General features: G+C 52.3%; 4 protein-coding genes across 4 annotated transcripts; 2 read left to right on the plus strand and 2 right to left on the minus strand.

The window, feature by feature from the left end:
• Positions 1–2,376: 2,376 nt before the first annotated feature.
• CGCA056_v014273 (uncharacterized protein) lies at positions 2,377–6,295 on the minus strand (the record flags this gene model as incomplete). The annotated part of the gene is made up of 2 exons (XM_037329515.1): positions 2,377–5,705; positions 5,764–6,295. 2 exons carry the CDS (start codon positions 6,293–6,295, stop codon positions 2,377–2,379), a joined length of 3,861 nt encoding a protein of 1,286 aa, XP_037171479.1.
• Positions 6,296–8,793: 2,498 nt separating this feature from the next.
• Positions 8,794–9,818, plus strand: CGCA056_v014274 (uncharacterized protein; the record flags this gene model as incomplete). Its single annotated transcript, XM_037329516.1, has 2 exons — positions 8,794–8,981; positions 9,590–9,818. 2 exons carry the CDS (start codon positions 8,794–8,796, stop codon positions 9,816–9,818), a joined length of 417 nt encoding a protein of 138 aa, XP_037171475.1.
• Positions 9,819–11,284: 1,466 nt separating this feature from the next.
• CGCA056_v014275 (uncharacterized protein) lies at positions 11,285–13,575 on the minus strand (the record flags this gene model as incomplete). The annotated part of the gene is made up of 2 exons (XM_037329517.1): positions 11,285–13,394; positions 13,445–13,575. The coding sequence occupies 2 exons, from the start codon at positions 13,573–13,575 to the stop codon at positions 11,285–11,287; spliced, it is 2,241 nt and encodes a 746-aa protein (XP_037171474.1).
• A 7,987-nt stretch (positions 13,576–21,562) lies between these two features.
• CGCA056_v014276 (Efflux pump FUB11) lies at positions 21,563–23,265 on the plus strand (the record flags this gene model as incomplete). Its single annotated transcript, XM_037329518.1, has 7 exons — positions 21,563–22,027; positions 22,083–22,143; positions 22,199–22,437; positions 22,496–22,667; positions 22,831–22,884; positions 22,950–23,081; positions 23,144–23,265. The coding sequence occupies 7 exons, from the start codon at positions 21,563–21,565 to the stop codon at positions 23,263–23,265; spliced, it is 1,245 nt and encodes a 414-aa protein (XP_037172192.1).
• Positions 23,266–23,748: the final 483 nt, after the last annotated feature.

Raw genomic sequence — 23,748 nt, forward strand, 5'->3', positions numbered from 1 at the left:
TCCATTTTCTATGAATGCCTCCGGGCGCAAGCAACATGTCATTGCTTACGCTTGTGTTCATCCCATCAGATTATTTCCGATATGTGGCTGGCGTGCCTTGCATCCATGCTGCCACGCTGCATAACACGATAGTCCATTGACTAAGGAACGTAAGGAACCCTAGCCTCCTATTCCATCCACACCCTTCACTCCCAAATGATACCCTTACGAATACACTGCATTTTAACCTCTCCCGAGAGAGGCCTTGCCAGGATGGTCAACTAATCCATTACATTTCGACTGGTTCCTCCCAAGCTTCTGTTGCACTCATCAAGGTACAGAAGAAGTCGTCCTTAATAGCAACAACAACCTTTCCAGAAGACAACACTTACGGTCGGCTAGAACAGATTGTTATTCTTTGCATCCATGAATGCCCAAATTAACCCTCAAGCCCACAAAAGAGAGATGAAGGCTCTCAACCAACAAGGAACATCACATCTAATCTATCCATCTTAAACCTGCACTGCTACTTTCTTCTTACATTGCCCGAGAAAAGCTCTGCCCGTAACAAATTACGTTGCAACTTGACACTTAGAATCCCTCATCAAGTCGTCATACCACCACGGCCATCCGCATTTACTACATACATCATAAATGTTACCCTCTATAACTACTGAGTGTGAATTTGGTTCCACTATGAAGAGCCTGCGCAGAGTTGTGGTAGGGTTCCATCCGATCAGAGTCAGCTATCACTGCACGAAGCGGATTTGGACCGTTCCTTTCCACCCTCAGAAGGGGAGTTGAGTTGTATGTGTGCCCGATCCATGCAGGTAATCCTGCATCAATGCACTAACCCTAAAAGTACGTGTCTTAATCTAGTGAGACAAAAAGAAAAGCAATGAGTGTGGGCTACACTGCAATTTTAACCCCTCCCGAGGAGGCTTAGAAGGAGATGTCAGCCAACGAACGTCAGTTCACTCCTATGGAGTTGTGTGCTCCGACCTTCTTGAAAAGATGAAAATACGGGATAACAACACCAAGAAATCACAAGTAAATAAACAAGACCAGATACCTGCACAGACAGACCATGTTTTCCAATTAATGTTTGCAACGTGCGACTGCTCTAAACGACTTCCGTAGCGTCTACACATAGCACTCGCCGCGAGTGCATTGGAATTTCGCCGTACTCGTTCTTGTCGAATCATCGGCGTGGGAGCTTGTAACTTGCATGTGCACTGCATTTTTAACTCCTCTCAACGGAAGGTCTGTCATGATCGCAAATCAAATCAACTCCGCCAGGTCCGAATTATGGAGATCTCACATCAATGGAAAACCTCGGGTACGAAGTCCGTTCCCAGCAATTCCATGCCCTCCCAAGGAGACATTTCAGGTGTCCACCCAGCCAATGACGTTGCCTGGGCCCCTGTAATCTCCGCTGCAACTCCATCCCCCCATTGGTCGAAATCGACGAATACATTGCGAAAAGCAAAGAACTTGACCGACTCTGGCATCCCAGTCATGCCTCCTACTGCACTGCAATCTTGCCTCCCCTCGAGGGGATAACAGTGGTGTTCAACAATCAACAAATAGTGCCAGAAACTTTCCGGCATCAAGTCCGCTCACTGTTCACAACTTCCGTGAAGCTGCCGATCGCCTCCCCCCGCCTTGGAAATGAACATCCGAGAAATGAAAAGCAACGTTATGCTTGTTAAGAACCTTGAATTGATGTCTGAAGCAACCTTGATAAACCGAATCAGGACCGAACGATTTAAGAACCTTGTCCGTTGCCCATATAATAATTCCTAAAGGTATCATCAGTCAGCCTCCGCAGCCTTTCAAACTTGCTGTGGATGTTTCACTGCCAACTACCGTTTTGCACTTTCGTCCTGTTGCTTGTTTCTCTCGAAAGTTTCTTGCACACTGCAGTGCATTCTTAACACCCCCAAAGGGGAGCTCTGCCACAGCCTTAGCTAATGAATTCAAGGTTTATTGGCCGAGTCTAATCAGCCGAGGTACAACATACAGCAGGGTACATATATGGAAAAGTACCAAACAACCCTAATAGATATAGCCTAATGTGTGAGTGCAGAGTTGACCGTGAGCCTTCACTGCGATTTTAGCCCCTCGCGAGGGAAGAACCCCGCCAGGGGTCATTCACCAATGACCGAGTCAACTTACTGTACCACTTCCACATTTGGAAATTGGAATTCTGCGCCACCCCATCACTGCATTCCAAGCCCCCCCTGACGAAGCCAGAAGACGGAAGCTTTCGCCGTAGGAAAAAACATCATAATGTGGAAAGGAACATGTGGAACAATGTTGGAATAGTGCATGCTGTGTGTAGCCCTCCAGAATATTATGGGTTGAAAAGTCGAGAGCGAACAGCCGTCAAACACCTTAAGCGCCATGTCCGTTCCCCATATAATCATTCCCAAAGGTATCATAAGTAAGCCTCCTCAACCTCTCAATCTCATTCTCGGTAGCCTTCTTCGTCCCCTTCAACTCAAACCCGTCATCCCCGAGGACGCCAACCGTAAAGACCCGTGTTCCATCCCGCTTCTGGAACCATCCCATCTGAAAACTTACATTAGACATGTGCCCGTGGAGCTCCTCCTTCAAAAGCATGTGCGTCCCCGACGGTAGGTGGTCCGCGGCGTTGGATCCCCTCAGGAGACCGACCATGCTCTCGATGCTACTGAAGCCCTCGGGCGCTAAGCCCCTGGTGCCCATGTTAAACACACTCTCCCGAGATTTGAAGAGAATGGCAGCAAAGTTGACGACGCCTGCCAAGCACAGGATCGCGACGATGATGTATGTGATCATAGGACTCTGCTTCAGTCGACGTCGACCTGTGTCGATGACGACGGCGTCAATGTCCGGGAGGGCTCCTGGCGCGCCAGACGATGTCGAGTCTTCAGCAAGCCCCAGACGGCCCTCGACGTTCAATAGCTGGCCCTGGATAAAGCTGTACTTGTGATTCAGGCGCCTTAAAAGCTCTCCCACCTCCAAATCCCCTGCCCATGGCTTGACGTATGATTGTATTTCGTTTTTCATCACGTCCGCCAGGGTATCGTTAAGTTCCACCCGGCTTAGTCCCGCCTCCAAAGGAAGATCGATCGGGGGATCCCAGGTCCTCATGGTAGAAGGGTCGGTGATTGGCGGGTTATCCGCGTCGATGATGAACTCCCCATCTACGTTGATCAAGTTCACCTCGGTGTCGACTTTGGCGACGGTGTAGTTGCATTTCCAGATCTCCAGGAACTCGAACCCTTTTATCATCGCCGAGTACTTGCCCCAATAGTACGTATGCGTCCTGACGGGAAAGTACTGTTCATCCGTGAAGCCGCTTTCCGCTCGAAGGTTGCAGACACCGATTGTCTCTCGGAGGTTCTCGTGGGACCTCATGATCCCAGCGAAGTAATCGCCGACAATTCCCGCGTCGGACATCAGGTTGAAAACATTTGTCATGTTGGCGCTTGTCTGCTTGGAATTGCTGCAGGTAAAGGGCTCAGTCACCGTTGTCTGATAGTAATCCAGCCCGCTTTCTGTCATGTTGTTCTTCAAGATGAAAGAGTATTGGTCGTCGGGCAGCTTCTCGCAGTTTGACTGAGTTTGCGCGGCTGGAAAGGTCATTTTCAGCGTCTTGTTCTGCGCATCTTCAATACCGTCCAGACCGCCAAGAATTGGAAATACAAGATCGCCAAAGGTGTTGCGAGAGGAGCTGAAGTTGGTCCCCTCCGCTCGGCTCATAAGACCAGCCAAGGCCATCCTGGTGACAGAGTACTGAGCGCTGTTGTTATCCGCTGCGCCCGGTTGAGTTCCGAACCAGGTTTGCTGCGTCAGTTGGAGGTTCGTCTGCTCTGGCACCGTCTCTACAGTGAAGAGGACGGCAAGCAGAGTTGTCAAAAAACCGCAAATAATAGCCAGGGTCTGCGCAAGTGTCAATGCCCAGATGCGACGACGGAAAGAGTGGTAAAGTGCCCGGACTCCAAGCATGTCGAGTAAGGAGCAGTCGACCTCCTCCACGCTGCATGGTCGAGAAGACAGACATGAAAGGAGTGCGAGGTTTCGATAAATATGATCGCATGAGCTAACATATCCAGAAACGATAAGAGCGACTGTAGCTGGTAGCGAAGTCCAAAGGAGATGCCAGTAGCCGTCTTCATTCACATCGACGAATCCGTTAGATGTTTCGGACAGACGCAGTGTGTAGATGAGACCGGCTGCAAGGATGGCGACGAAGATGACGAAGGGCGCCCGAATCCAAAGCCTGAGAGCCGTCGGAGTGAATCTGCACCGTCTCCATACAGCTGAGATGTCGATAAGCGCCGAGGATTCAACGCCTTCGACGAATTTTGGATGATCACGGAAGAAGATGAGATTGCCCACCATAGTTGCGGGGTCTCGATGCCAGACAGCCGTGCGACGCCTGAAGCGTATGGCAACCAAGAAGGCGATGCAAGTACTCAGCGCGGATAGTACGATCATGACCACGCACACCAATTGGTTGACAATCAACTTGTCAGTGCTCTCCAGGAAAGCCCCATTATGCTTGAAATTGTCGGGTTCTCGAAGAAGATAGTGCCCCAAGAAGGGACCTAGCGTCTGCGTCAGGTTCTTTACAGAGTCGTATAAGTTGTCCGTGGTGATCAAGCTGGCGTCTCCTGAGTCGTAGTCATTGCCCCAGAATAATTGATTGGCTTTGAGGGGTCCGACCGTGTTCGTTTTGTATGTGTCGGGCACAAAATGTCCTCCCATGTTTTCTGGGATCGACTTGTAGAGCAGCTTCCACGTGTCTGCCGCGACGATAGTCTTTGGCTGGTCTTCTAGCACGGTGATCTTTGGTATGATACCGTCGTCCACGACCTCGACTTTCGATAACCACGCAGTCGGCGAGCACAGCACGGCAGCGCCGTCAGTGAGGTACATCCTTGAGGAGTTGGTCGCCGATCTATCGAAGCGACCCATCCAGAAGACGAACTGCGGAGTTTGGTCGGGCAGGTTGCGGCACGGTCGCCTGGGAGAAAGAGTCTCATTTACGGTGCCCCAGGCCTCCCAAGAGCGACCACTGTGGATGCTTGGCTGCGGAACCTCGTAGTTGATGACCGGTATCTCAGCATCGCAGCCTTCGAACGTGAGATTCACACCAACGGTGGTGACGATATCTCCATCTTTCCCTTCGCTGTAGGTTGTGCTCCATGTTGAGTGGCTCTGCATCTTCAAGCACTGCATGTCCGAGAAAAAGGCATCCACAATAGCCGTCATTGGTGACTCAGAGGTTCCTCTGGCAGTACCGTTCACTTCCCGGAATGTCTGGTACGCGGCTGTTTTGCTGACCCCAAAGGGATACAGCATGTCGAAATCCTTCATCGCTCGAGCCGCATAGTAAGGTGTGGTGTCGTCAGTGTCATCTAGATAGCCCACGTTGAAGGAGTCGAGGACATCCGTGGTGATGTTGCTTGGTATCTCAACCGTCGTGAGCCCATACAGCGCGGGTGCCATGATGATTTGGGCTTTGAGAATAAAACCAATCGTCGTGGCCAGAAACACAAGATAGTGTTTGTGCTGCAGAGACTGAATCAGGGCCACGAATGCCGACATCGCTGTGTAGTCGAGCGCGTAGCCGTCTTTGCCCAGGGGCATGTTTTGGCGCATTGCAATCCACGGCATATACCGCATAGCCTGGAGTTCCACTCGTGCCCATAAAACGGCAAGAAGGGCGATAGCTTGCCGAAAGTTAGTTTCCCGAACAACGTACTGAGGTGCTGGTAATGAGACGCTTACCTGCAACGGGCCCGATTCGCCAGACGTAGACCAAATTCGCCTGAGTCTTGACGAGGCCATCATGTTGATTGCTATACTGCATCATGAACACCAGGCCTGCCGTCATGAGGAGGAAGAAGACGGCAAATGTACCGACAGACTGAGGTCGCAGCCATTTGGGTCTCCAGGTTACACTGCGGTGAAGTTTGCCCTTCTCGGCTCCGTTTCCATCGCTGACGCTAACGGCACGAGTCCTCGGCTCATCGTATTTCGTCTCGGGCAGCGTCTCGCTGTTCTGTCGAGACGGACTCGCCGGCGATTCTTTTGGCGATGCTTGGCGAAGGACAGTGAACTGCTCCTCGTCGCCTGTTCCGTACTCCCTCGTCGGCGGTCTCGAGTGTGTGTCGATGGTCAGGCCGTGTGTCGACTGGGCAAAGACGGCCAACTCCTCGGCAGTCGGTACGACCGTCTTCGCGATTGGTTTTCGAGGGATCGAGTATCTCTTGACTGTGTTCCCACTCAAGGCTCGGTGCCCGGCGGCGATTGTATCCATGATCCTAGCTCCTCAATCTCGACCGTTGGCGGGAACGAAGGATTTCCATCTGGCAGATGAGACAGGAAGGCACAGCAACAGTCTTCGTTTCTTTTGGTGGCACAGCGTCCCGCGCCGGAGGAGCGGCTAAGAATCTTTTGTAGCATGCCGGCGGCCTGTTCCTGCAGCAAGGCTAGATGGAGTCGAGTCGTTCGTGTGGGTGGACCTCTTGCGCGAGAGATAATTAAGCGCCCGCGATCAGGTTTGAAACGCAGTTTGGGGGCTGTGATGATGGAACAGAGAACCAACACACAGTGCGGCCAGGCAGTGGCCCGCTCTGCGTGGGACGGCTGCAAGGCTGGGTGCATGCAGTGGCAGGGGCCAAATGCTACTCGGTGTTGGTGGTGCAGGGGATCTGTACGAGACGATGAGGCAGGTGAGCGGCGCAGTCAGAAAATAGTGAGAGCTGAGTTGTTGGTGCACAGTGCCTGAAGAAGTGTTGCGACATGGACGAAAGAGGAATGGGCCGGCCCCGACGATCGGATGCTGTACTGGGTGAGCAAGGCTGGTGAAGCGAAATGAGAGGAAATGTTTGGGGACTTTGCAGCCTGGACAGACAAGGTTTGTGAGAGTGGTGGGAGTATCCGTACCTATCGTGCCTAGATGGCTACGACCTGCCCGGTTGGGATGGGGAGGCTGACAGCTGAGATCGGATCGGAAAAGCGCAGACTTTTACGAGACGAGTCGCGATGTTGTGTTGAAGAAGGAGAGATGAATGATCGCACTCGCCATGCAGGAAGGCGCGAGCAATCCAATGTTTCTGACAGCAGGCACGGTGCGGGCCGGAGCCCGGGCCTCCACCAGCCCGGCGGTGCGGATTCTACGGCGTGTGCAGCTCGGCGTCACGGCCCCACCTTGGAGGCCGGTTTCCAGGTGAAGGGTAAGGCACTCCCAGCTGCTGCTGCTGGGCCAGAGGGCAGTGCGACGATCTCATCGGCGCATGAGGCGGCATCTGGCAGAACTGCCAAGTATGTAGAGACGACTCGGGTCTGGTCTCATAGCGGATGAACGGTCTTCATTGCCTGTTTCTCCGAGGCAAGCATGCGGCGCAGCGGCTGCGGTGGAGGTTGCCCGCATGACCTGAGCAAGCACACAGAACACTCCACAAAAGCTGGTGCCGGATCTGGCAGTGACATATCCCGTTTCTACTGCGTACATGTTATGCCTTACCTAGATGATCATAGAAAGCAAGCCATCAGTCGGAAAAAAGGGCAGCAAACAATGTCGATGCCAACCCAGCCGAATTCCCCATCGCCAGTCAAGCTAATTTGGCTGCTGCAATACCCCTCGTCCATCACAGCATCATCCTTCCACTTTTTCCCAGCAACCAGGCCTGGACCGGCCTTACAGTGGACTCGTGCAGTGGACCAACGGCGCAGTGCAGCGGGCCCCCATCCAAAGACCCTTCATGGGTAAACAGCAGCTTAATGGGCTCTAGCTTGCCGGTTCGCGAGGGCCGCCAACCGGCAGGGGCGGCGCCACCCAATTTGAAGCCGGCGATAAGGACACGTGGAGCGCCGATAAGACACGCGACCGGGTCTCAGCGCTTAACAATAAAACCTGGCCGCCACTTTTTTCTTTTTTGTGTGTTTCTCGTCGGATTGATTGACTGCTTATTACGCCTTCTTAAGAAGTTCTTCATCTGCAGCCCCAGGACATGGTGTTGCATAATCTGGGTAATCAACATTAACCATAATCCCAAAGCGCGGCATTGACGGCAGACCTGGTCGGTGGTCACTTGCACTTTCCCGTCCAACTTTCCACCTTTACCCCTTTACCCTTACCCTTCCCTTTCCTCGTCATCTCGTCTGGTCTGGTCTGGTCAGTGGTCACATCATCAGCTGGACCTTTAGCTGGATTCAATCAGCAGGCCCCCATCCATTGTGTGTCGCAGCCGCCAGCCCGCCCCCATCCGTTCGTCTTTCTGGCCCCAGCCCAGCCCTCCTCCTCTTTCGTTTGCTCCCCTCCACCTCCCCCTCCCCCTCGTCTCTTTTTCCTCTCCTCTCTCTCAGCCTGTCATCACCCTCGTCACCCTCGTCGCCCTTGCACCAGTTGCATCACACAACCCAGGCAAGGAGACAGACACGAAGATTGAGCGCAGAACACCAACGCAAACAACGCTAAATAGCACCAACACGCAGCGCTGGCCAGTCCGTGTCACACCGCCACCTGCGCTTGCTCACACGCCTTTGCGCCGTATCCGCATCCAACACCACGAATTTCCACCCTCGCGCTGCACTCTACTGCACCTCCAGCGCCGTCCAGACCGTCGGCTCCAGATTTCTCGCCAGCCTGTCCAGTCATCGCGCTTCGTCGCCCCAATCCTGTTTCCTCTCCCGCCACCGCTCATCCAGCGCACTCGCCAACCTTGACAGAAATCCACACCATCGCAGCCCGATTTGCTCCCAGAATCCAGGAACCAGTTCACTAGGAGAAAAAATAGACCAGCAAGGAAAAATATGGCCTCCATCGTCACGGACGTCTTCGACGCCCTCTGGGACTTTAATACCCACGTCACCCTCTTTGGGCGCATGATGTTCCTCTGGTCCTTTGTCCTTCTCGGTCTCATCATCGCTGCTCAAGTTTCCCAGTACGGCGAGCCTGACCATACCAGAATTCAGTGGGTGCGCTTGACTGACGAGTCTCGGTAAGTCTGTCTTTGGTTGTCTTGTCTTGCTTTTTCTGCTTTCCCTTCCCTTCGAAACCACCAACCTCGTGTCTCGTGCCTTTTCGTCTGTATCACATCCAAATGTCCCTTCCCATCAACCCATGCACCATCACCCGCAACACAACACACACTACACATCGGCTCTTCTCTCCGGACGTCTGAACTCTGTCTGAACTCGTCCCATCCATCCATCCATCCCTTCTTTCCGCCCTACCTAACCTAACCTACACCTACCTGGCTCTGCCCTCCACGCCCACCGTTTCAACCCGCGCCTCGCATTGCATTGCATTTCTTTGTCTCTTTTGTCACGCCCGCCGCCAGCGGGAAGTCCGTGCGTCAACCGCAAAAAAGCCCGTTCCCTCCCCGCCATGGATCTTCCATGCCGCAAGGTTTCACCGTCTCCGCAATTCCGAGTCTCCTATTTTAGTAAAAGGGACACTTTGTTTGATGACATGCCACGGCTTATGGGGCACCCGCAAATAAGCAAAAAACACTCCCCCATGCGCTTTGTTCTCATATAAAGACTATTGGACGGCACCTTCTTCTGGACTTCTGCTAATCTCCTCTCGTCTTCATGCGCCCTACAGTCCTTACTGGTATACCTTCTACGTTCTCGAAGCCTTCCTCTTCGTCTCCGGCGGATACCCAATGCTTCACGAAAAGATGTCAATGTACCTTGGTACTGGCTACGAGGATCAGATACTCAACGCCATTTGGATCGGTCTCCTCAGCGTCGAGGCCCTCATGGTCGCCGGCGTCACCGTCCTCTCCATCTCCCGCAAGCTCAAGTCCCCGCCCAAGCAGAAGACCAACTGAAAACCCCGTGATGTCTTCTTCGACGCCTTTATTTTTTGTTGCAGAACTCGAAAAAAGGAAGAAAGATACCCCCACGATGTTGCCAGTTACTGCATCAGCTTCGCCGGCCGCCTTCAATATACTTCATTTTACGCGCATGCATTTGCACCCTTCTCCGATCGACATCCCCGAGTGACCTTTTTACCGTACGAACCGAAATGTTTCATGAAGATACCCACGAACGAAGACCATGAGCAATCGCGGCGGAAACCTGCCGACCGCGAGAATAGCCACCATTGAGCACCGCTTCCCGTTACACACCAAGGCGCTGCACCGATTGAACGAAGACATGAGAAGGATACGAAGAGGACACATCATCCCGCCCGAAAGATGCACTTCCGGCACCTCGCATCGCGCCGGGCTGACGGTTGCGCCCGGCGTATGAGAGATACAGGACCCTGCAGTTAGATTGCTGCATGGAGGGGTACCCGTGGCGCCCAATCGGGACAGGCTTGGCGAACGGAGGGGAGTTTCCCCGCGTATGCCATCACGGCATGCGAGATCTCGCCTGCATGTCGGCGACAGGACAGCTGGCCTTCCGAGGTTGACTACACACCGTCGTCGCGCCGCCCTTTCGGCCACGTCGCGCATCAGTGTGACGCCTCATTTGGAGAAACTTTCGGCCGGCGGGGCATGGAGAGATGATACAGCGGCGTTCCCGGCGCGGCTAAATCGCCCTGGATGAATGCCGTTGACGGTATTCTGCCCACGCCAATGATGGAATTGTGTCTGCGGCCACGTGTTCTCGCCGCACTACACCTCATCTACGAAAGACATCGTCATCCACATCGCCATACTTTTAGCTGCTTCCACCACCAACAGACATACCTTCAAGTATGCCTTCAAATAGAGGAGTTTACCCCCTACCGGCACACCTTGTACACGGGCTCATGACCTTAAGGAGCCTTATCCTATGGTTCAAAAGAAGCCTGTCCGCTACACATCGCTCCTTAACGCATCGGGACGTCTACCAGGTCTATCAATAGGTGCCGAACTGCTGTGCTTGAGGGCTTGCTTGAAGGTAAACCTGGCGCCTGAGTCACCAACTTGGAGATCGTCACGGAGTGGGGGCTCTAGGGTAGTTCAAACTCAAAACAATTGATGACCTTTAAATCATTTCTGCCTTGTCTACTCGCCTCCTGTGCTCTCTGTGCTCTGATTGACGGACGGTCTTCGCACTCACTCCCCATCTACAACAGTCATTCAACCATTCAACACGTCACAATCGTATAAACGCAAGATAAGAGGGAATGATGAGCAACGATTCTTCTCTGGGTAATGTACACATCCCTTGTCTGTCCGAATCCATAATCCTGACATCTCACGAAAAAGCAGAACCAACGAGCCTTCCCTTGGGTATTCATTCCTACAACTCCAAAAACGATCCCGAATGACGACGTTCCTCCAACCCTATCTTCCGATGCCCCTCAATGCAAGAGCAAATCCAAGTTAACATTCGGCCAGTACTCCTCAACCCGAACCCCCTGCGCCAAATCAACAGCCGCAAGGCCGACGTTCCTGATAGCCCTCTCCACGATACGCGCCTGTTCCCTGAGCACAGTCGGGTCCCTGCCCGCGTCGGCCTGGGCCATCAACGTCTCGACGGTGCGGCGGGCGTTGATGAGGGCCGTGAGGGTGCGGTTGAGGGTAGACCTGGAGACGATGAGGTTGTCGGGGTGGGGAGGGCGGCCGTGGAAGGCGGGAGAGGGGCCCATGAAGGGCTGGCGAGGGCCTGGGTGAGAACCAGCAGGGGGATGAGCGGAAGGGTTCCGGACGCCGGCGGGAGTTTGGACCGGAGCCGCGGAGGGATGACGGTCACCAGCAGCGGCCTGGACGGGAGGAGGACCCGCAGAGGGATGACGGACGCCGGCCGGGGGTCTCATGTGAGGAGGAAGAGGGTCCATGAAGGACTGGCGAGGGCCGGCGCTGGGCTGGAGGGGAGGATGAGCCACAGATTGCTGAGGAGCACCCTGGCGAGCAGCAGCAGTTGGCTGGGCTGAAGGAGGAGCAGCCGCAAGATGCTGACGAGCACCGCCGGTTGTAGGAGCAGGCTGAGCGGCCGCGGGACGAGGGGAGGGATGGCTGATCCGGCGGTCCACGGGGGTGTTTAGCAGGCCTAGCTCGGTCTTGGTGCTAGGCACATTAGAGCGGAAGCCTGTGCCGAGGTGGAAGTCTGCGTGAGGGTTCTCAGGAGCTGGGAATTCGGCTGGATGAGCATTGGGACCTCCCATCGAGGTGTTTCCACCGATGCCAAGGTTGGCGGGCTGGGCTCGGTTCGAGGTGCCGGTAGCAGGGCCGTTGGCGTGACCACCGATGGCAGACGAGGCGGCGGCGAGATCAGGAGCGCCACCAGGGGCATCATGAAGAGCCTTACGCTTGGTTGACTTGCGCTTGGGAGGAGGAGCAGGTCTGGTCGGGAAGTGTCCCATGGGCGGCATCTTCGGGGTCTCGCTGCCGTCGGTGGGAGTCTGCTGCTGACCATTCTTGGGGGTGGCAGAGCCGTTGGATGAAGCTGGCTGGGCTGCCGGGTTGGTAGGGCCTCCATCAGCCGCGGGGATCTTCGGGGTTGCGCTGACGACATTGGCGGTTTGCTGCAGGCCAGCAGGGGGAGGAGTCGGGTTGTTGGACGAAGCCGACTGCATGGCTGGGTTGACGAGACCTTCAATGGTCTGCTGTCGGCCATAGACGACGTTAGCTGGCTGGATAGCCGGGCGTACGGGGGCTCCGGGAATCTGCTGTCGGCCGGAGTTGATGCGAGCTGCCTGGATAGCCCGGTTGATAGGAGCACCAGGGGCCGCAGAGTTGGGCGCAGGAGCAGCCGAAGGAGCACGAACCGCAACCCGAGGAACGCTAAAGTATTCCTTGCTAGCATTGATGCTCTTCTTGACGTACTCCTCATTGTCGCGAAAGAGAGCCAGCATGTCGGGAGGCAGGTCAGAGGGCGACAGAGGTCTCGTGTTCTGGGCCGAGTTAGCCTTGAAGTCCCGTACAAACTGTTCCCAAGTGTTTTCATAGGAGTGTTTGTGCAGATCATCATCGGAGACAGAGAAGGGGACCTCGAAGCCGGACGCGGTGATCTCCCCGGCCAGGTCATGCAGCGCATCGGTGAAGTAGCCCAGCTGCTCCTCACCGAACTTGGGAGAACGCACCTGGGGACGGGAAGCCTGCTGCTGAGACGGCTGGGGGCAGACTTGGCCGAGGCTGTTCAGCATAGGCGGATAGGGGAAGGACACCTGAGGCTGGCTGGAGGTAGGGCCTGGGTTTCTCGGGTGTTGAGGGCGGAAAGGGTCCATCGGCACGAACGTCTGGGGACGAGAAGGAGGAGCCATCGGATCGGGCGTCTGAGGCCGAAAAGGGGGAGCCATGGGGTTGAGGTGGGCGGTGCTCAAGAGCCGCCGGGCCGCGATGTTGGTCGGAGTAAGAGCGCGAGGGTCGGGTTGAGGAGTCTGGGGAAGAGCGTGGGAGGGGCCAAAGCCGCCGTGGCGGGGAGGGTCGTGATCGACCGGGCCATGGTTGTCGGGGTTGGCGACGCCGACGCTGGGGAGGTCAGTATTATGATTCGACAACTCGAGATTGGAGAAACTTACTTCTTGAGAGAGTTGTCTCCAGGAGACTTGATGCGAAGGTCGTCGTTGTCGGCCTTCTGACGCTTGGGAGCAGGGGGGCCGCCGCGGTCAGACGCGTCGGTCGAGGTCGAGGGAGCTTCCTGGGTAGCCATTCTGTGAAATTCCGCCAAGAGGATGCGGCGATTGCGTCGAATATTCTCGAGTCTGCGATTCGGCTATGTTACGAAGCAAAGGCGAAGATGAAGAAGGCTTTGTGAGTCGCTTTGTCGAAGCTTGCGTTGTTGATGATGATGATGGCAATGGCCGTGGAAGCTACTCGACGAAACGCGTTGATGGAAGGAAAAGGATTTTCAGGAATTTTGGCAAAAGGTCAGATGGGTTTGTTGTTGTCTCGAGGAAAGGACCTGGGTTTATTTGTGAGCCCTCTCACTTGATCTGGCTGTCGACGACTAAGCGGAGGGGAGGATGGTTCACCATGGTTGCCAACGACTAAGCAGACAGTAAGCTGGTTCACAGGTGGTTCTCGGCATAGATGTTATCATTGGGAGCAGATCTGTCACTTGGGTCCGAGGACTCAGTTGGGTATTCTGTCTATATGTTTAGATTTTATCTTTAAGCTTTTCATGGTAATGTCCTACTTAGAGTCTACATAAAACCTTTGACGACGACGACAAACCCTGAATTTATTGAGGAACCTGTGTCTTGTCTTTTTTCCCTCCGTCAATTCTCAACATACGGATATGTCCGTTGTTATGAGTTGCTGTGTCGAAGTGACGAGCAACAAAGAGTGCATGCAGTACCTCTGAGTGCAACTTCGGTTCTCCACAGCCCATTAAATATGCCTCAGCGATTCCTATTCATATACATTGAAGTTGACATCCGCTTGAGCTTCGTAGGGATCGTCCACGGCGGTGACACAGGCGGACCTCAGGAGGTTTTGTCAAGCGATGCCCACTCAACCGTATCGCCAATGTTCATGGCAACGCCGATCGTCGGCTAGTAGCACATCATGTCCCGAGCGATGTTGCTCTCCAGAAAGGATCTGTCAGCAGAACGCAAGATGACGAGGAGCTATGTTGGCGCCACCGCTGCCGGTAAGTTGAACCATGACGACCCGGACCCATGCGTTCTCCATGGCTACGCGCTTCACCCGGGCGGTAAACTCTGGCTACTCGACGTCTCGTCAAACTTCGTGGTATGCTAGCCAGACAGCCGCCATGACCTGAGCTTCAATGTCATCGCTCCCTCTCCATATTGCACGGTAAGAAAGTGAGGAGAGGGATGAGTAGGGGAAACCGAGACACTTCCAAGGTTTCGCATTGCTTCTGCGTGTAACTCGCATAATTTGAACATAGGCTAACCGCAAAACCGTCAATGCGTGCCGTCTTCGGCCCGACCACGTTGATGTGTTCAGATATTCAACCGAGTGAAAGCCCCCTTGGCCGTTGATACACACTGGTTGTGAGTGGGTTCCCGTCTGCATCGTCACTCATATCCGGCACAGAACCGCAATCTCCGCCGTATATTGAATGCGCAGTTTATATAATGGTGTTTGTGTATTCACAAGAGGACGTCGAGCGATGCCCAGCAGGGCCGGGTCGTTATGTCATCAATCTCTTGGCAATCCTTCACGGATTGCCACTGCCTATCCCTTTTGCTTCCCCCGCGCCGGGACAAGAACATCTTGCAGGAGAAGCATGCTTGAAGGGCTTTAGCCCGACCATATAGGTCTGCAATCCCCTCTAATTCTTGACCAATATTGCCCTGTGAAATGTTCGGCATGCTTAGAGACAGAGGACAATGTGATCCACTTTTGCTACCCATGATCATGGCTGGGGGAAGGCAGACTATGAAGCTGGCAGTATTTAGTGCCTCTTGGTCGTGTAAATTGACGTAACCAAGAATGGAAAGCTAGATGACGTGGATCAATCGAGGTTGACACGCAGCTTCAGGCTATTCTGCTGTAATACAAGGGACGAGGGTGTTGATGGGGTGAAGGGGCCGCAAGAGAGGCTATAGAGTCCTTCGGGACTGTCAAACACCCGAATCGCATCTCCAGATCCGTTGGGGATGCTTTTGAGGGCGCGAATAATTCGCATAACAGTGAGGCTCGTCTCGGAAAAGATTCTCTGAGCACATACTCCGTGTGGTTGGTCTGACCTGACGGCTTCGAGCACGGGGTTCCTTGGGTACAGAAATTGTGGAAGAACCTGGTCCCGGGGTTCTGTTTTCCTTCTACATGATTGACTGAGGAGTTAACGGCGAAGAACTTAAAGATTCGAGTCTTCCGTAGGAGTAAATATCTTATAAACCAGTTAGGTGGTTGAACGTGAGTGGGTTGGGCGACATTTAAGGCCACGGCAACTTCAAGCTTCTCCAAGGTTGGTCAACACACACTACACATGACCCATTGAAGTACAAGAACAGTCTGGGGTAAAGCGAGTCAGCAAGCTCAAATATACCTGAAAGCATTCCTAACTCGCAGTCATCACTATTGTTTTAACAAGGCGCTTCGTGATTAACAAAAGTAATAGCAGATTTAATTCGAAGGAGTGTATAAGAAAGAAATGTAGGTGAGGAGAAGGAAGATCGTAAGACGGTGGAATTGGGGCCTCACGTAGCCCCTGGCCGTGAATAGGGGCTAAATATAAAGGATCTGGATTTTAGTAGTAAGAATAGACGAAGATTCTGCGTTGAGAAACTGGGTATATGTCTCGATAATAGTGGCAAGACGGAAGAGGAAAATGGGTCCGTACTGGGCAGGCAAACCTTCGAAGGTGATGTCGAGGAATTCCTCCTCGGACATTGCGGCGTTTTTTGAATCTGCTAGCTATTTCTCCATTTGTGATACCATACTGACGCCGCCCATGCCAATGGAATGTTGCTACAGCAACCCAACATGTCCCGAGGAACAGCTATCTTCAATACAGCATCGATAGCAGCCCGAAATATTTAGAGGACTTATGTTCGTGCCATAACTGCGGCCGTGCTGAAGTATGTCGTCGACTGGACTGTGGCTGTCTTTGTGGTAGATTCTCAACACAGATAAGCTCTGACTACCTTACTCAACGCCTCATCAGAATTGGTGGTACGCCGGCCTGGCATCCACCAACATGTAGCCTTCGAGACCCTCATCCCACTCCTCATATCTTCGTGTTTATGATTTTGAAAAGGATGGCTTGGCAGAAGACCAAAAACCAATGTTACCGGCCGAGGGTACAAGTAGGCCACCGCCAGATGTTCCTCATTCATCATCTCGGCCCGTTCATTAAGGACTTGCTTTGTCTCCGCCATTCTCAAGAAGAGGAAGATTTCCTATCAACACCCCGACACCTCAGGTGAAAATTTCTCCGTCTTCGAGCTTCAATGCCTGATCGCATGACACCCCCGCGTGTATCTGTTACACCCCGTGGTGGTTGTACTATCTACCACCGTTATTACTAAGATTAAGGCTCCGAGACGACAGGTTGGCGAATCTTCGAAGAAGATTGCTTCTTTGTAGCGTTCTTGGGAGGTTCGAGAACCATTCCCTCACTCGCACTCATATGGAAGATACCATGCTGTTGGTTCTTTGGTTCTTCGGGATGATTTCGAAGCTGTGACGGCTGGCAACTCGGGGGTCGAGGATCGTGGCATACTTGGTCTTGCCGCGGATCCCGTATGGCCCTGAAGTACAAAAGTACTGCAGCTGCTGCGTAGGCATATAGAGGCCTCAAGTGATGCGCAGCAGGGCCCGGTTGTGGGGCTGATAAGTTTTCCCTCTTCCGAGGATTCTGTCCGGCGTCCTTATTTTTTTCTTCCAGTGCCCGTCATTTCAGTCCCGTAAAAGACAAGACAAGGGAGTACACTTCTGTCGCTTCATTCCCTTAGAAGATATGAAGAACAGTGTCGAGATGAAAACGTCGCCCTAACCCAAGCCAGGACAAGGATACCTTGCAAGACAGGTATGCTGCTGGCAGCATAGTCTGACGATAGACCTCGTCGCGGTCCTCGAATATTTCAGCAATAGAATCCTGAAAAATACTGTGCTTCGGTGGACACAGCGGGAATAAGCCATCGACATTCGCGAATCATGTCGTGATATTGCGTTGCCAGCGCCTTTTGACGATCGAGGCCGAGGCAGATCTTTGGCTTTGATTAGAATCAAGGCGTAAGAAACGATCTCTGAGGGGATCTCTGTGAGAAGCTGGCGTCGCAGAACTTAGCACGGGATACCTGGCCACCTTATGCCACCGGCCGAGGGATGCGTCACATGAATCCAACGGTACCGGGCTGTAAAGCAGGAGATAATGCAGAAAACTGGGCCCGGGCTCAGGTCTCTCTTCGAGGTGATTAAAGCGGGAAGCCCAGTGCTCAAGCTGTACAATTTGTTTATTCGTCTGTGCAATATTATGCTGAAGGACACTTGAGGTGGAGTTAACCATACTGCGGGAATCTTCCACTCAAGAAAATCCGCTTCGAGTTAGATAATGTCCAGATACACATGGCATTATCCATTCGCTGTGTAGGATTACTTCGGGGCAACGGACTTCGGGAGACGCCAGCGGCCGTCTATAGGGCCCGACTGTGAATGATCTGAATCTTAGCATCGATAACGATTATTCGGCGTGCTCGCCATGAGCTTGAGCAGTCGTTACTCCCATCTTCTTACTTTCAAACGGAAGTGAACCATCTATATCCGTTCCAGAGCTTGTACCCTCTGGTAGTGGCAGTGGTATGCGTCTGGGGTTCTCGAATGCCCCATAATGGATGATTCACGACCCGGCGATCATCCCTGAGTGTGGTTCCCAGATCGCCAGTCCTCTGATCTCTGCCAGTAATACTGACTCTCGATGATCTTGACTGTCCTGATCCGGTCTGGGTCGGCGAGTAACGGCTAGCTATGGACGTCTTCGATGCTCTAGGTGCGTAGAGTCTCCTCCGAGTCTACGGTGACGCGTTCGTCCGTGAGAATCAGTCCTTATCTCACTTTGAATTTCCAGTGATCGGGTTTTTTTTCTGACCAGGGCGCGGCAACCTTCGAAGAACGGCGTCTCGAACTATGGTGACACGACGTTTGAACATGTAACTCACAGAGGGCTGGACCAGACATCGCTTGTACGCGTAGCAATGAGTTGCCGTTCTGAAAATGAAGGTCCCGGGATGTAAATGCCAATTTACGTCAAGATGTACCAATTGAGGGTACTGATATAGTTTGTTGAGCGACCCTTTTGCCGGCCCGAGCCATGCGATCCCGGTCGTCGTCATCAGCAGCACTGGCAGCTGCTCGGCATCTTAAGCCTCAGCTTTGCATTTAAATTCGAGATCTCTCTTGGCTTCCCCGAGCTAAGTAGGCCTGTCTATATGACTTGAGAAATTCAGATGCGAATTGAAAGGGTGCTCGTCTACAATAGTTGGGCTCCCATGTACTGCGCGATCATCGAAGCCTGAAAATGGTGTGTCTCTGATCGGTCGCATCAGAATCCCCTTTCATCTATCGCTATCATGTTACGTTTGATAAATTCCACCGAAGCATTCAGTAACAGCCATTGGAAGACTTAGATAGGTGAAGAGGGAGACGGCGTGACTATCAACCTTTTAACCCGATGATGAAGTCTGACGGGTGGCAAAATCGGCTTCAGCGATAGTGGGACCCCGCTGCTTCCACAGCTTATCATTTTCATGATTGTCGCAGAGCCTCTATTCAAGGTAATGGCTCTATCGTAAAGGACGGACAGTCCAGGAAGGTATCGCGTTTTTGCGCCAATCTTTGTTCTTGGCCTTTCATACATGACCACGCCGAAAGGACCTCGATTTAGGACTGACAGTTCTGGTTGATTTGTATTTCTTCTGGATGGCGATCATAAACTGATCCTCAGTGTATCTGAACTCATTCGGGGTAGGAAACCTAGGAGTCGTTCGTAATACGAGAGGGTCTAAGCCGACGGCGAAATGCGTGAGTGTCGACTATGCGACGCAACCATGATGCAAGCCACAATGAGCCTCCTTGTGATGAAACTTCTGGTACAAGGCCAAATTCAACTGTCGGTCCTGCCCCCCGAAAGGTATTCAAGCCTTGTATGATGATTCAAAGAATTCAGAACATAAAGAATTCAGAACATCAGCGATGAAGCGGTTCAGAGTCGCAATCTCTCCATGAACCAACCATGCTTTGGATTGTAAGCACAAGAGAAAAAGATTGCGAAAAAAAGAAAGAGAAAGCGCACTGGCGTCGACGTCATGTAACTCATGATAGGGGACTCAATGAATAGGAACAGCACGGTGTGGTAAGTGTGCATGCGCCTCTGGCTGTCGGCTTGGGTGGAAAGGTTAAGAACGTGATCAAAATCTCTTTCGTCTTCCACTAATTTCGGCGGGGCCGAAGATCAAGTACAAGGAAAGCAAATGGAGCGTTGCAGGGTCTTTAGAAAGACGCCAGCAACAGAAGCGACGGCGCCAGAGTGTAGATTATAGAAGGCCTTCGAGATGATGTTTGACATGAATTTGCAAAGGTAGCTCGGATTGAAAATAGGCTGCAAGAGCTCAAGCTGGCGGGGTGTCTTGCCAGCCAATCCGTCCAAAAATATAGGCTCCTTTAGACGTACTAAAGAAGTCCATTTAAATCTCCATCTCCAAATAACGCAGGCATGGATTCTTTTTATGCTACTGCGGCAATTGAAAACGCCAGTGATTATGCCTGCGTTAATCCGACGGCGCAGCATATCATGGGCAGCTCTGCGGTGTGTCATACCAGAGATACAAACTGACTGGCTTGGGGATAGCGATTTGAACTCACAATCTTCTGGCCAGCGCAAACAACGTTGTTGTTGCAGTTGCCACAAACGTGCTTGATGGCAGCTTCTTGCTGGCGTTTTTCGAGAGCAATCTCATACCTTATTCAATGTGAAGTCTAACTCGTACGCGTAACGCGTTCTATGAGCTTTGTCCACGCTTCGACCTCACTTTTCCCTGTCTCCCATCCCAAAAATACTCGTGTATGCTCACCATCGCACGATGATCTTCTGATACCTTTTCATTGAATTTCTCGTCTCTCATGTAAATAATCCCTTTTCGGCTTGGAGCCATCCGTAAAGGGTCTAGGTGCGCTACAGGTCATATCCTGGCTGATGCGCATATTTCCCCATAAACGCCATGCCCTCAAGCTTCGCCAGGCTAAGCCAAGCCATCTTGTCCGAAACAGGTACAGCTGCTGAGGTGCGAAGATCATGATGAAGCAAGAAAAGTGTTTTCGAAGATCTAGGCAACCATCGATGAACCCCGAAAAGGAATATTTCAGGATCCAGGGATACATAGCCGCGCCTCACGAAGGTCGGCGCCGCTCGGCATCTACCGTGCAAGCGCCCGTAGGAGCGCCGACATTGTCTGTGTGGCTCTGCATCAAACCAGTGAATGCCCGTCGAATTCTACGAGGAGATTTGCAACACTGACTGAGAGCAAGCCACCCATGTAGGCAGCCTTGTAGGGCGACGAGTGCGCCCAACGGAGTTTGAGATTTGGTTTTGGGATTCGAAGCTTCTTGCAAGCCAGCGTTCCCGCTTCCTTGTCACAGCTCTAATTGCGGTAAGCAAGCGGGCGCTATTCCTAGTCTGCAAGCCACTCAGACCTGTCTTTGACTAGCACGAAGCTCCCCCAATTGCCACATTGGGAAATACCAATGAGTCCATGATGCTGATGCAGTGAAGCGTCAGCCGCCTCCCCCTGATGCGCGACCTATTTGAGTCAAGTTTGCACTGCACTCATGCTTCAAGCCAAAGCTGTCTTCGAGACCGCCTTCGCTGACAAAATCCCAAGTCAGAGCCTCATGTAATACTGGAAGAAGCGCCGATATCATGAGGCGCCGTCAATGTCCACTGCAGCTTACTGTCGATCCCGTCAAGGCTTTCGAGCGTTTGACGATGGATCAGGGGTGATACGTCCTTCAAGGATGGATCATACACAATGGCTTGCATATCGTGTTTTTTGAACCTAGAGAAATAATTGTCTCGTTCTGTCGTTGGCCGCCGGGATTCCGTTGTCTGTTCAATATTGTTTTCTATTTCTTTTGTGATTTGATCTTTCGTACTTTGTATTAGAGCCATTTACGAAAGCGGCATCAGACATACACGATTTCAGAGTCGAGATAGCAAAACAAACGCGATCATGCCTAACCAGGCAGCCCGCGAAACAAAATCGGAGAAGCCGGCCGGACCGGCTGTCCCAGAATCGGACGACACAGTGGCAAAGTTACCAACATGGCAAAAATGGACGACACGGTTTGTCGTTTGCTGGATGACTTTGCATGCTACCTTCGCCAACAGCTCCATCATGACAGCAGTTGCAGAGGTTGCCACCGATTTCGATGTCCCGACCCACGTCATTACCACAGCCAACGCTGGCGTTTTCATTACGATGGCTGTGTCTGCCCTCATCTGGTTGCCAATCAGCACAATCATTGGTCGCAGACCTACCTATCTCTTAGCTACAATCATGCTCACGCTGTCTTCAGTGGACTCAGTTACATCTCAGAGCTTCGCTTTCTTCGTCACTGCCTGGATCCTCGGAGGAGCAACCGGACTTTACTTCCTTATTGCTGGACAAACCATGTTGGCAGACACTTTTGAACCAGTCAGTTGTTGTTGAAGTTCCCAAATCCAAGACTATTCTCTGACGTGATTGACAGACCAGTCGTGGCTTGGCAGTCGGCCTGTTTCTTGGAAGCTCTGTTGCTGCAAACTCATTGGGTCAGTAAGGTAGATTGGTTCTGTCACAAAGCGCTTGCGCTGACTTTGATGAAAGCGCCCATGATCGGAGGTGTCATAGTCTCATACACAACATGGAGAATTATCTATGTCGTCCAAGCAGGAATGGCGTTCTCTGGCCTCGCGTTGGGATACCTATTCATTTCGAATACAGTCGGTTGGGACAACCAGCAAGCTAAGGGTGGATCCAGCGACAATTATGTCATGGGTGCATTGCGCATGCTCAGTCCATTGGATGTGTTTCGTTTGTTCAGGAACCCAAACATCATCATGGCGGTAGGTCTTTCCCTCGGATACTGCCTCAGTCACTATCGCTAACCCTTACCGATTTCAGGACTTCGCTTGCGGGTTACTAGGCTTCAATCAGTACGCCCTCATAGCATCTGTTCGACGAGTTATCAACCCACGATTCAACCTCACTACTCCCCTTATCAGCGGTCTATTCTATCTCGCCCCAGGAGCTGGCTTCTTGCTTGGCAGCATGATCGGCGGTGCGCTGTCCGACCGTACGGTCAAGCAATACATAAAAAAGCGAAATGGGTTCCGCCTGCCGCAGGACCGACTCAATGCCTGTCTTCCTGCCTTCTTCCTCCTGTTACCCCTAGGCACACTGGTCTTCGGCTGGAGTCTGCAACTCGAAGTTGGTGGGATGGCTTTGCCCGTTATCAGTTCAAGGATTCGGACTCATGTGGTCATTTAGCGGATTGAATACGTACGCTGCTGGTAAGTTCAACCCTGGAATTTATTACTTGGCCGTATCTCATGCTGACCGAACTACCTTTTGACAGAGGTTGTACCCGAAACGAGAACAGCTGTCATTAGCGGAAAGTACATCATCCAATATTGCTTTGGGGCCGGTGCTGTTGGTTGTGTCGTTCCCATGATAGACTCTATCGGAGTCGGCTGGGTCTTTACCATCAGTAAGCTCACATTAGTTTGACAAATTGAGACGTTGAAGTTAGTTGCTGACTGTCCTTTTTAGCTGGACTTGGTGCTACCTTTGGTGGCGTGCTTGTCTTGGCGATGATCAAGAAAACACTTCATGTTCAAAGTCAGAAGACCATTGATGACAAGCTTGAAAATGATGCCGACAGTTGTGTGTAAGTTAAAACGAAGCGTGAGTCGTCTGAAATTATCAATGTTCCAGGTGGGTATTGTCGAGCTTTTCTACTAGGCACGTTTGTTTTGCATTAGAATTGGAGTCTAAAAGAGATTGATAACTTTACGAAGTATTGCGTCAGTGGGACATTGAGAATAGACTGTCTGCAAAAGTTGATAAGCCTTTTATATCTCTACGTAGACTAAGATCATGAAGTTCTACAGCCGGACCACCCAATGAATGCAGCTGTTTTTTCGGCGTCGTCTTCAAGAAGGAAGTTGGACATTGATCCAGCGTAATAATTCATCTATTTAACAGCATTATGTATGAAAGGAACCTGTGTTGAGTTGCCTACAGATTGGCTGCCTTCTCCTTCGTCACCTGCGATGATCCCAAGACTTCTTTGGCTGCGAAATCTCGTACGCAGTATCTGAGGTTCCAGTGCTGCGCAACAGGTCGCAACAAAGAATTGAAACATTAGTAAAAAG

Source organism: Colletotrichum aenigma (assembly GCF_013390185.1).
Source record: "Colletotrichum aenigma strain Cg56 chromosome Unknown KSG_Cg56_contig10, whole genome shotgun sequence".
NCBI lineage: Eukaryota > Fungi > Ascomycota > Sordariomycetes > Glomerellales > Glomerellaceae > Colletotrichum > Colletotrichum aenigma.